The sequence below is a fragment of the Rhinolophus ferrumequinum genome, chromosome 3, assembly GCF_004115265.2.
Source record: "Rhinolophus ferrumequinum isolate MPI-CBG mRhiFer1 chromosome 3, mRhiFer1_v1.p, whole genome shotgun sequence".
Taxonomy (NCBI): Eukaryota; Metazoa; Chordata; class Mammalia; order Chiroptera; family Rhinolophidae; genus Rhinolophus; species Rhinolophus ferrumequinum.
The window spans coordinates 73,961,926-73,975,073 of NC_046286.1; the positions used below are offsets into that span (position 1 = coordinate 73,961,926).

The following is a 13,148-nucleotide window of genomic DNA, read 5'->3' on the forward strand; positions in this document are numbered from 1 at the left end:
TCCTTGCGCTAATAAAAAGACACATTTTTGCAAAGTGTGATGTCTTTGTTGAGGTGCTCTTCTAGTAGCTATGTCTCTGGTAACTCAAGGAACACATTTGCAAGATGACTGAAAGAGTTAGTGATGTCTTTTGTGGTCAGAAGTAGGGTGATACTTTGAATGTAAATGAGACACAGCTGCTCCATTTTTCTTTTTTAAATATGAAATCTAGTGAAGTGTCAGGCTTTTGTTACCTCCATGCATGTGAGAGACTAAGGGAGTACTAATGATTCTGTCTTCACAAAGAAAGTCACAAGTGTTTATACTTTTCAGAACACAAAGGTGTCAACTTCAGCAATATAACCACGGCAATACATTACAACATACAAGAACCAATTAGAATCAGAGACTTTGTGGAAGTTCCAATTTATTTTCTTGGGATATAGCAACACTCTAAAATCTGGGTGTTTTACAAACTCTTTGTTAGAAATTACATTTGCAAGAGCAGTTTTATAATGCTGAAGAGATTTGCTTTTCCGCAGCAAAGGGGAAAAAGGAAACGTGCATATAAAGCCTTGTTATATGAATGTTCCTAGCAGATTTATTTGCGTTAGCCAAACCCAAATATCCTTCAGCAGCTGAACAGGTAACAAACTGCAGTATATCGGTACAATGGAATACTACTCTGCCCTAAAAAGTGAAGAACCATTAATCATAGAGCAGCATGGATGTATCTCAATCTCAATAATTAGGTTGAGTGAAAAAAGCCAGGCAAGCATGAGTATATACTGTATAACTCAATTTATATGAAATTCTAGAAAATGCAAAACTCTAGTGAAAGAAAATCAGAGGCTGCCAGGGGCATGGGGGAGAAGAGGGAAGGAGGAATTATAAAGAGGACCTAGAAAACTTTTCAAGGTGATGGACAGATATCTTGATTGTGGTGATGACTTCACAGGAATATACATATGTCAAAACTTACAGATTGTACACTTTAAATGTGTACAGCTTATTGTATGATAATTACATGTCAATAAAATTGTTTAAAAGAAAAAGCAACACAGCTTCCTTACATATATCATCTCCTCCCTTGTTCCTCTCTTCCTAAGGTACTAGCTTGGCAAAACCACAATGTTTGCTAAATACATGCCGACACCAATGCAGCTGTGTGTGGTTGGCAGAAACTAAACAAACAATACCGACTAGCGACAGTTGAAAAGAAATTGTTTATAAAAGAAGGCCCACAATACAAAACCAATTTTTTATTCCAAAATTATATCTATCCACAATTTTAAAAATGCTTGGAAGATTAGAAACAAAAAAATTAAGCAGTGACTATTTTGTACGTTACAGGTGATTTTTATTTCCTTGTTTATATTTTGCTGAGCAAGTAAAAGTTTTTACAAGGAGCAGTGGTTACTTTTATAAGCATTAACACTAACAAATCTATGTCTGCTTTTAAATATTAGGCTATCATCTCTGCAGGATGTGTTTGCTAAAGCCCAGCATATGCTGTAAACAAAAGGGTGTAGAGGCTGCCTCGTATGTAGCTCTCAGAGCTTTTGCAAGGGTGTATTTCAGCTGGTCTGACATCTTTCCCCACCATTTTCCCTACTACCTGTAGCTAGAAGACGAAATTACAACATTGCGACAAGTTTTATCAGCGAAAGAAAGGCATCTGGTTGAGATAAAACAAAAACTCGGGATGAACCTGATGAATGAATTAAAACAGAACTTCAGCAAAAGCTGGCATGACATGCAGACTACTACTGCGTAAGTATATTAAGAGAATTTTTTTAAAATCACTTAGCCTGCTGCCTCACTGCTCTTTCATTTTTTTAATTTTTTTTTTTTCCTACAAGGCTGCTTTGGTACTGTGCCTAAGTGGAAAAAATATCTCTCTAGAAGTAAAATAAAGAAATATGAATAATCATTAAATACGTTGCGTGTGAAGCAGACTCTAGAAAGTAGCTTCATGAAATTAAACATTGTTCACCAAAATTCCGTTTTCACTCAGACCACTTTTATGTGGTTGCACGGTTTAAATTTGTTTTCTCTTTGTTATATATTTTTAAACATTTGTTAAAGATGTATAATTTTCTTTATGTTTTCTCATTAAATTGTAAATGGACGTAGAGAGGCCTCTTAGTCCACAGTGAGAGGTAGCAGCGATGGGCAGCAGTTATTTCAGTTTTGCTGGGGGCCAGCTTTGCCTGCTGGCTCCTGAGAACCCAGGTCTCAGTAAGACCATCTGTTCCTCTGTGAAGGTACCCTTTGTGTGAGGAGCTGATGTTTCCCTACTGTGGTTCTGATGTGGGGATATTTTCCTGTGAGTCCCCAAATGATGTAGGTGATGTTGGATCTGCCGGCAGTTTCTGAGTGCGGGCCGGGATCGTGTCTCGTGAAGCCGAAGAATGGAAACACGGACCAGGGAGAGGCAAAAAGTTTTAAAAAGAGGATAGTTTATTAGAGGCAGGAGAAGAGGTTGCAGCTCCCGAGCGGGAGAGGGTCCCGAATGGGGGTGTCCCATGACTGAGGCAAAAGCTCTTTCTTTTACACCTTCCCTTGCCTGCTTGGGGAAGGGGGCTAGAGACTTCTAATTGGATTCATCTATCAGGTTTGTCCTGTTTGCTCATCCTGAAGGGATTAACAACCAACCCATTCCTATCTATCAGATCTGCTCCTGTGTCAGGCCAGAAGGCATTTGAGATTATCTATTAACCTTAAGGCGTATTCTCATGTCTCTGTCCTGGAGTGAAGGAGACATTCCAGGACCTGGAGTTTCAGGATATGGCTGCTTTTTCCTTTATTCCATCAGGGACCACCCTGCCCTATTTACCTAGTAATCATACTAACTAACTGTCTCAGTTCCTTTAGTTTCCACGTGAAAGGAGAGTGTTCTCTCCCCTTGTAAAAGCCTAGCAATCCTGCAGGCTTCTATGCTTGTACCCTCAAGGGCTCATACAGATTGGGTCAGGGCACAGCCCAGAGAAGGGCAGGATGGAGCCAGGGAGCCCAGCAGTTTATCTCCAGAGGCTAACCACGCTTCTCCAACCTGAAGGTGACAATTATGGAAGAAGATAAGACACCACACATTGATATATTTGTATTTTGTAACACCATATGAACAATCTCCTGAAAAGCATAGCTGGATTTTATTCACCAAATTAAATGAGCTTATCCGTCAGTCGTTTAAGCCTCTGTCTTTGCACCTTGTAGGCCTGTACCAGTTCATGGCCTGGCTTCATAAGGCTGAAGGATCTCCAATCCCCTGGGTGTGGTCACCTCCGTATTTAACCCAGGTCTGGGGGCTGCATGTCACACTGATTTGAACTTCTTCTGGGGTATAAGAAACAGGCTGGATATTTCTGTTTGGCCTCCGTAATCACAGGGCAGTGATAAGCTAACCAAATGGAGGGCCCAGCAATTCTGGCTATTCTGTTGCTGAAGGGAGGGAGGAAACCTGAAATATCTGGGCAGAGGGTGGGTCATGTTTTCTCTCGGTCTGCTGAGGGCAGGGTAGGAGGTAGGACAGTGATGGGAGCGATTTATAGTCATCCTGGGACATGGCATTAGAGCAGACAAGTTCAAGGAAGGCTTGTAGCCTCTTCGCGCAGGGGAGACTCTGTAGTTTATGTTTTTCCCATGTTTGAAAAACAAACTGGTTTTATAGTGAGGCATCCTACTTAAGTGTCAACATTTTTGTTGAATGAATAGAACAGATTTATTCCCTGGGGTGTGGAATTACAGTCTAGTCAGGAAAACAGGAGTTTTGTTGTTTGTTTTACAAGTTATTACAATTTACCAGTTCAAAAAGATAAGTGTGAAAAATGATGTAGAGGCAAATACAGTATATTGTCAGGGTGGAAAGCCTGAACCATGCTGGGGTCTCAGGGAAGGTTTCCAGAGTAAGAGATGGTTAAGCAGAATCTGAAGGATGAGTTGGAATTTAATCAGGCCAGAAGAGCAGGAGGAATCTCCTGGAGGAGGCACAGTTGGTGAAGGCAGGCAGGGGAGGCAGCCCCTCCCAAGGAAAGTGGTCTAGTTAATTAGTGTTGTGGACATAGCAGGGAGGAGTGACCTTATGGCATCTGTTAAGAGAGTTGGTCTTTATCCACTGGCAATAGAGAACCATTAAAAGGGTTCTGAGAGTTCATTTATCCAACAAGTATTAAGGCGTGTCTACTATTAGGCATTTTTACCCAGCGGCTAATCTAAATCCTCAGGAGATGGGATTCACCAGAGGGACAAAGATCCTACTCTCTCTGTGTGTTGAAAAGGAAAAGAGCAAGAAACAAGTAACAAAATAAACAAATGAGGAAATATCAGGAAGTGCTATGATGCAAACAGTATAGAGTGATGTACTGGAAAGTGACTTGGGAGGAGAGGGGAGACTCTGCTGTGATTGGGTCCCAGTCGGGAAAATCCTGTCCTGGAACATTACTTTCATTTGAGACCTGAATGATAAGAAAGATCTCTTGTGATGATCTGGGGAAGAGCTTTCAGGCTGAGACCAAAAGTTAATGCAAAGACCCTGAGGCTAGAAATACCTTTGCAGTTTTCAGGAGCCCAAAGAAAGTGGTATTTCTGGAGTGTAGTGAGAGGAGAGGATTGTCAGACCTCTGGGGCCTCCCAGGCCATGGGGAGTAGTGGGGTATTTTCCCAAGGGCTCTGGATGCCACTGGAGAGTTTGAAGTAGGAAGTGACCTGTTCTGATTCAACTTTTAGGAAGATCAGTTTAGTTACTTTGAGTACTGTAGACTGTGGTGAGGCAGCAGTGGAAACCAGAAGATCATTTATGAAACTGTTGGAGTAGTCCAGGTGGTGATGATGGTGACAGAGAGTTGTTAGGCATGGCCAGAGGAATGAGTCGCCGGAGACCAAAACTGGTCTATTGGAGTTTATTTGGCGCGTTTGAGCTTCGGGAGGTCAGGCTAGAAAAGACCCCATAACCTCACTCGCCGAGGAAAGAAGGGTATGGAGTTTTATAGGAGGGAGTAAACGAGGCTGTTCCCTCCTCAGGGACAAAGGGTTTCAGGGCATGACCAAACCCTCCAGCTCCAAACCCTGGCCCCAGGTCTGCCCAGGCCGGCTGATCACAGGCCCCTAGGAGGTAAAGCAAGACAGGATCAAGACAAGATGGCTTTTCAAATAAGGTTTCTGCTCCTGGCCTAAATATGGCTTAACAAGAGTTGTGGACATGAGAGGACACGATCTGGAGGTCAGGCCAGGGGGACTGATTTCCCCGTGGTTTGGAGGTGGTGGTGGGGAATAGAGGGGTCAAACGTGACTCTTCTGTCTGTGGCGTGGGCTATTGGATGAGTATCGGGACTGTTCTCTGCTGTGGGAGTATGGCATTGTGGTTAAACCCATGGGCTGTGGACTCCAGTGGCTTGGATTGAAATCGAGGCCTCCCTGCATCTGTGAAATGAGGTCATATTGGTACCTATTTCATAGGTAGTGAGGATTCAATGAGTCAGTATTTGTGCAGCACGCAGGTCCCTGTCCAACACTTTGGAAGCATGTTCACTGTTCTAGGAAAGACTGAGACAGGTCTGGTGGAGAGACCCAAGAATTATTTTGGCCATGTGAAGTCTGAAACGCTCAGTAGACAAATGAGTTTATATGGTGAGAAGGCAACTTGGAGGAAAACTCAGGGACAATGGACATTTGGGAGCCATCTGCATATTGATATCATGGAAAGCTATAGGACTAGATGAGATTTCCTCAGAGATTTAATAAATACAAATGAAGGCAGACATGGACTTTCCTTTGTAGGGAACAATCAACGCCTTTCTTAAGAGGGAGGCATATGTCTATCAACAACTTAATTTTGGGAGAGCGTCTTCCTCCCACTCATTTTTCTTGGCTGCTGAGGGAAGAGGAAACGTCTTAATCACATGTTGGGTGATAGCATAATCTATTTTCCTCATGAATTAATCGAATCCCTGCTGTTAGTGTCCCTGATACCCATTCCAGGACAAGCTCTACACCTCATACAATGAATATTTCAATGTGAAGGAACTGGGGTGGAGTTAGGTTGAGTAGAATTAGATTTCAAAGCACTAAAAAGAATTTTAGCTGTCAGAGAATTGCGGGTAATTCCCAGAGGCAATGCTTTGCATACTGATTAAGTGATTATGACCTATTTAGTTTGATGGATTTATAATGAAAAGAAAATCAGTGGTATGGTAATAAAAGATCTTGGCATATTTTAGTCTGTGGTGTGATTCAAATTGAAATAGGACTGGATGCGTAGGAATAATTACACAGCGAACTGAAATTACCTCCTTTCTAGAAAGATAACCATATAGAAGGTCAAGAAATCACCTCTGTCAGGACTTGTTGTTGTTTTTGTCATAGTTTTTCGCGTGCTTTGACTTGAGAGCACTGAATCCTAACCACTAGACCACCGGGAACTTACATGCTTTGATTTGAGAGAATCTAAGAGCAGACACAAAATATTCCCCCATCATTTTTGTTCTGTTTTGTTTTTTACTGTTCTCTGCTGCTTTTTTATAATGTCTTTAGGCTTCAAAGAGACACAGGCGATGTGTGTAAGTGGGATGTAGTGGGTGGGGAAGCCACTGGAGGAGAAAGTGAATTGAATCTCTTCTGTCGGAAGGAGTAGGAACTCGAAAATGTAACATTGTGGTGAGTCATTTAAGCTGGGTCAAGCTTAACGTGGGTCGCTTAAAATTAAGCTTCATTTTAATAAGTGTTTAGCCTTTGCTAACCCATGAGATTCCCCACTAATTAACCCCTCTGAGTTGCACCACAGACCAAATGGTAGGTCTACAAAGGGGAGAAGGTCTTGGAAAGGAATTTAAGTCATGCCATCTTTTTGGAAAGCTTAATAACTTCATCCTATATAAGGAGGAACAAAACTCTAACCTTCAGCATTAAAAAAAAAAAATGCACAGCGCTTGAAAATCGAAGTTTAGTTTATAATTTATTTAAGCTTTGATTTTGTGCTTCTAAGACTTCCAGGCCCTTTTGGTCAGTAATGATTATTATCTCTTTTTATGAGGAGGCTGTTATAGCACTATTGAGTTCAGAAGTGCCAGGGTAGATTAAAGACCTAATTTTAATAGACACACATAGCCAGTCTTTCACACAGTCGTTCGTTCTTCTTCCCTTTCATCTTCCATCTTATCACACAAGGCAGGAAGTACATTCTTTTTTTTTCTTTAGATTCAAGAGGTAAATCTATGTTTTGATAACATGTTTCGGGAAACTTTGGAAGAAAATAAGCTGAAGTGGTTTTTTTGTTTGTATCTTTGGTGAAATGCGGCATATACATCCATTAAAGTAATGCTCTCTTTTAAATCCCCTAATAGAAAATAAATTCATGCTATAAAGTATCTTCTTATAAAAAGACTGTTGAATGTTTAATTTTTTCTTCTATTTGTATATAGAAAATGCTTTATAGCAAACCATTTTAGAAGATGACATGCTTTCTCTTTTTAATTATTAATACTGACTTTCAAATTAGTAAGACGTGACAGGAGGAACGTGCATGAAAAGTCAGTAGAATGCCTGTTGATAGGCTTGTAGGGAATCTCACCCCACGTACAGAAGATCCTGTTGTCGGTGTGCTGGCCAAACAGCTAACCTGTCCTGGCCATGCCATGCTATCCGTTCCGTAAAGAAGATGTGGTACATATAGATACAATGGAATAGTATTTAGCCGTGAGAAAGAAAGAAATCCTGCCATTTGTGACAACATGGATAGACCTTGAGGGCACAACTACGCTCAGTGAAATAAGACACATCAGATACTGGGTGGTATCATTTATAGGTGGTATCTTAAAAAAAAAAAAAAAAGTCAAACTCTTGGAAAGATAGTGGAAAGGTGGTTTGCTGAGGGGTGTGGGAAAAAGGGAGAAGCTGGTAAAAGAGTACAAACTTTCAGTTCTAAGATGAATATACTCTGAGAATTTAATGTGCAGTATATACTATGGTGACTATAGTTGATGACACTGTATTGTAGAATTACAACTTGCTGAAAGTAGAACTTAAAGGTTTATATGGATGTATTACTTAACTAGATGGGAGGATATTTTACACAATGTATATGTATATCAAATCATCACAATTAAATATCTTACAATTTCATTTACCTTGATAAATCAGAATAAAAAGCCACTCATTCCAGTCGAACTGAATCTTTGAAAAGTAAAGTCTATTTTCCTATTGACTTTCATTGAAAAATAGGAAGTTTCCTTGTACTCAAAACAAAAATATCTCCCAGTAAGTGCTCTTCGGTGTATATAAAATGCTCAGTAACTGTGAGCTGCAATTTGTCGTCATGATTAAACCAATGTCCAAGAAAGGTTCAGTGCTAGACGAGATTCCGGCCTTACTGGGTGCAGATCCCTGCAAAGCTGAGGTTTGGTGGCATTGCTTTCAAGCATGTAAGAACAAACTTCCCTTCACTCACCTTAAGGCTTCCATTACTCTCCTCCAGAGTTAGAAATTTTCACCGGAAAGCCCTTACTCTGCACCTGTAGCTGAAATCTGGGAATCCAACTGGACTCCGTTTCCTTCCTTTGGCCTCATGGGCTCTTTCTCTGGTTTATGCTGGCACCGGGACAGTGACGATGAACACCATGTGACCCTGCCCTCAGGAAGTTCAGGCAGGTCATGGGGACAGATTCAAAAACCGTAATTGCAACACAGTGGGAAAATATTTGGAAAGAGCTGTACAAAGGGGACGATGGGAACACAGAAGAGAGGCACATAATGAAGTTTTCTTGAAGCATATACTCCCAATGTGTCTGCCTCTCAGTGCACAGTTGACAGCAAACTGGGGCTATCTTAACATTTTGACATGTATTTAAAGAAAATGTATTAGTCCCCTAGTGTATCAATTATGTAAGTTAGCAATGGTGTAACTTACATTTAGCTTAAAATAAGAGACACTAGTAATCTAAAATGCTGAATACCATTTCTATTTAAATTACAAGGTTGTTAGATCATTCAGAAGGTTAGTATGTAAGTTGTTTTTCATTACTTGAATATTGTTGAACATAATTTTATACGTTAGGGGTGAAAATCACTTTAAGTATTAGTAATACAAACTGTATACCAAATTCCATGGCCCAATAATGGGAGCAAAATGCAAATACACTGACATCCTTTGGGGTTATCATGGCCCGACAGGATTGTCTTTTGTCAAGATACAGGCTCCTGGCCTCTAGATGGGATTGTGTATTCCTTACTCACTTTTAAAATCAAGCCTAGTGAGGATGCAGCCTAAGGTTACAGGTTTGGGCACACAACTCCAGAAGAACCCTGTACTAGCACTGCAAGGTGAGTGCTGCTCCTTGGAGCTCGTAAGGGTTCTCTGTCCAGTGGCCCATCTCCCGGGGTCCCTGGTTACTTGGAAATCACTTCCCCACTTATGACCCTCTCTCATTGCCTACTGCCTTGAAGTCTCTTTCCCTCCATTATTGGTCTCTAAGTAACATGTAAAAGGACTACTAATTGTTTTCAAGAAATATGATGGGTAGCTTAGGGAAGAGGTGTAAAATGTTGGAGGAAAATGTGCCTCTTAGAATTCATGAAATACAAAATTATTATTTCTCTCTACAAACACTGGAGGTATAGAAAGCTGACCTAACTCACGCTCCAAATATCTATCATTTCCCAGTGGAAGGCAAGTGCATTGGGCTGGGTCCTGGCCCTGCCTCTGTCAGTAAGGAGTCACATAACTCTTCCGGGCCTCAGTTTCATCATCTGTAGTCTGGAGCGATTGGGCTCCAGTGCCTTTCAGATTTAACATTATATAATTCTCAGAAATAGTTTCCAGTGCTAAAAATCTCTTTAACACCCCATTGAGCTATCCATGTGGTTGAATTTAACTTTGAAATTTCACATATAGAGTTGCATTTTTCATGGTGAGGACGTAATGTCACTAAAAACTCTCTAAAGTGGTTGAGGCCTGTGTATATCTCCATCACATTTTGATATAGAAGTTTCTTTAAAACAATGTAGCTCACGCTTATTGCTTACTACATGCACTTCTCTGTAGCTGACTATTTTTAAATTGAGCCAGCAAATTCAGAATGTTACACACACAAAAGTGTTCAAACATCACCTCTTATCTCCAAATTCAAGGCACTCTCAAATATACAATAAAGTTAAGCTCCATGGAACAGTTTACAAGAAAATTAAGCATTTGCTCCAATCGCAAGAAATTCCTGAAGAAATGCAGGACCAACAGAAGAAGGAATTCTCTAAATATACCCAGTCCCAACCTCGCAGATACTGCAGAATATTTCTTTCCTTTTCCCTTGAGTCCCCTTTCAGGCCTTACAGAGCCAGTCCTGGGTGAATGCCCAATGGACTTTCTTCCCTTGGCCTTCCTCCAGTGCCTTTTCTACCGTTTCCCCTTGCCCCTGCCCCGAGCCCAGCTCTCTTCTGCTGACACCCACTTGGCCAAAGCTTCAGGGAACTCTGGTCCTGATTGGACAGGAAAAGGTGGCTTTCCCAGTCTTCCTAAGGGTGCAGGCTCAGATCTTTTTATTTCTTCAAAGCGGGGCATTCACAATACAACAAAACCCTTTTCTCACCACATTTGATGGTATCACATAGCACAACAACTACAGCAGGTCCTACCTGAGGCAGGATGGGTCCTCCTATGTTTGAGGACTAGTGAGGAGGTCAGGGTGAATGGAGTGAATGGAACAGAGTGAGTAAGGAAAAAGAGGAGATGCAGGAAATTCTAGGGGACTCACTTGTGTAAGCGCATCGTAAGGCCTGTTGTATGGACTTTGGCTTTTACTTTGAGTGAAATGAGGAGCCTGTGCTGGGTTGTGACAGAGGAGTGACTTAATGCTGTAATGGATCCCTCTAACTGCTGTGGAGAAGAGACTCAAGGGAGATAAGCGTAGAGATAGACTAGTTAGGAGGCTGCTGCAAGAGCCCAGGTGAGTGGTGGTGGTGGATACGAAGGTGCATCGCACTAGAGGTGGTGAGACACTAGACAAATTCTTGACGTATTTTCAAGGTTGCACCAACAGGATCTCTTGATGGGTTGAATATGGGCTATAAAAGGAATAGAAGGGGCAAAGATGAGACTAAGTCTCGTATTTGGGGTACTTAATGGATTACGCCATTTCCCCATCAATATACATAAGAAACTTACATAGAAAAAAAGTTTTTCTTGATCTTTTTCAGAATGGTAATGTGAGTAGAAAGAGTCCTGGGTCAAGCGTAATTCTAAATCCCCATCCATAGCACAGGAACATTGTATCTGCATATAACGCTGTGTTTTCCTCACTTCCAACATGTATGGATTCCATTTTTTAAATGCATTTTTCATAGATCTGATTTTGTGGCTCAATTACTACTTTGTGAAAACTTTGTCAGTATCCTAACAATATAATGGAATAAGAATTCCAAATTTTTCTTCCTTAATTTGTAATTAAATTGTTTTGTTTTTGAAGCTAAAATCACTACATTTAAATCTTTCTTTTAAAGACTAATTTTTTTCCCCTATTTTATAGCATAGCATCTGTATATCACATTGTGTGTTCACTACCCAACGTCACATCTCCTTCCATCACCATGTATTTGACCCCCTTTTCCGTTTTCGACCTCTCTCCCACCGCTTTCCCTCTGGTAACCACTATACTGCTGTCTGTGTGTCTATGAGGTTTTGTTTATTGGTCTTGTCTGTTTGTTGCTTTCAATTTTATATCCCACATATGAGTGAAATCGTAAGGGTTCTCAACTTTTTCCATTTGACTTATTTTGTTTAGCCAAAACTATTTCTAAGCCCAGTTAATCCAAGTGTTCGGGACCTGCTTTGGGAACCTGTTTAGCAGAATGTTTCTTCTGAAGAATTATCAGGCCTCGCTAAAGTCTCGTCACAATGACTGATGTTTTTATTTCTGGTCATTAACATTTAGTACTATTTTAACTGCCTTACTACTAATAACAAGTTAGATATTAATATTTTATTTCATATGTAAACTGCCTGAAATTCCACGGTTTCAATGTAATTAAAAACATTTCCCCCGTAATTAAAACCTAATGTCATACAGTAAAATGTAAAATTAAATTGTAATTTGAATAAGCTGATATGTTCGTACCTTCATGGAAAACAAAATAGGCAAATATCCCAAAAGCTCCTTTCTTCCATCTTCTCCATTCTCATTTGCTGCTTGACCCAGAGCCACCTGGGGTCGCCCTTCCCCATTTCACTCATACAGTTCTTTACTCATACAGTACAGTTTACTCTGTCCAGAGACACAGATTCGCTCCGAATCACCAGATTCTTTTTTGACCCTTATTCCTCTTGCTCTTTCCATATTCTCTAAGAAGTGTCTGTTTAGTAAATGAATAATTGGTTTGGTTTGACGATCTCAATAATATGATTTTTACACTTCCTGAAAAATAAGCATTGTGTAAATAAATAACGTGGTGCTGATAATATTGTAAACTCATTCCTTCCTGCTAACAACAAGACAATAATACAATACTATATTAATTAAGTGATTTAGAGGTACCACATACATGCTAGTTTTATAGGCTACACAGGTAGTTTTGGGCAAACTTACCTGGGAGCGGCATATATTGGAAGAAGACGGTATGGGCACTATAAGAAGTAGTTTATTTTTTTTTTAATCTATAAAAGCATTATTGTTTTGTTTTGTTTTCAATTTGATTAAGATATAATTGACATACAGCACTGAATAAATTTAAGGTGTACAGCATTATGACTTGATTACACATATTGTGAAATGATGGATACTTTTTGTTGATTTCTTTTTATTCCCTCAGGTTAGGTGCCTTTTGTTTCCCACTTTATTAAACAACTCTTAGAAATTTCTCATCCCTATGGATATACTAATGTTCTTCCTGTCACTGTGCTCAAAACCCCAAGCCAATCTTTCCATTTTGTTCTGTTTGTCACTTATAACCTCCTGTTAAGTCTGTTCATTCTATCTCTTTGACCCCCACGGTCCTCTCTGTTCTTACTGCCACGACTCCCAATTCAGAGCCACAGGAGCATTCTTTTTGATCATCCATTCATTCATCTGGTATTTCTCCTGTAACCCTCTGCCACATACTGGGGACACAAAGATGAATGGTTTCCTTGCCCTCTAGAATTCAGTCTAATGGGGACATAGGCTTATGAACAGATCATTGCAATACTA

At 40.4% G+C, this 13,148-nt stretch overlaps 1 protein-coding gene across 6 annotated transcripts in view; it reads left to right on the top strand.

Moving 5' to 3' along the window:
- Positions 1-13,148, top strand: part of TPD52L1 (TPD52 like 1) — an 87,054-nt gene that overhangs the window by 60,303 nt on the left and 13,603 nt on the right. For all 6 annotated transcript variants that reach the window (XM_033102404.1, XM_033102402.1, XM_033102405.1 and 3 more), the window contains exon 3: positions 1,604-1,752. In XM_033102404.1, the coding sequence (XP_032958295.1) occupies positions 1,604-1,752 (149 nt within the window). The remainder of the gene's footprint in view (positions 1-1,603; positions 1,753-13,148) is intronic.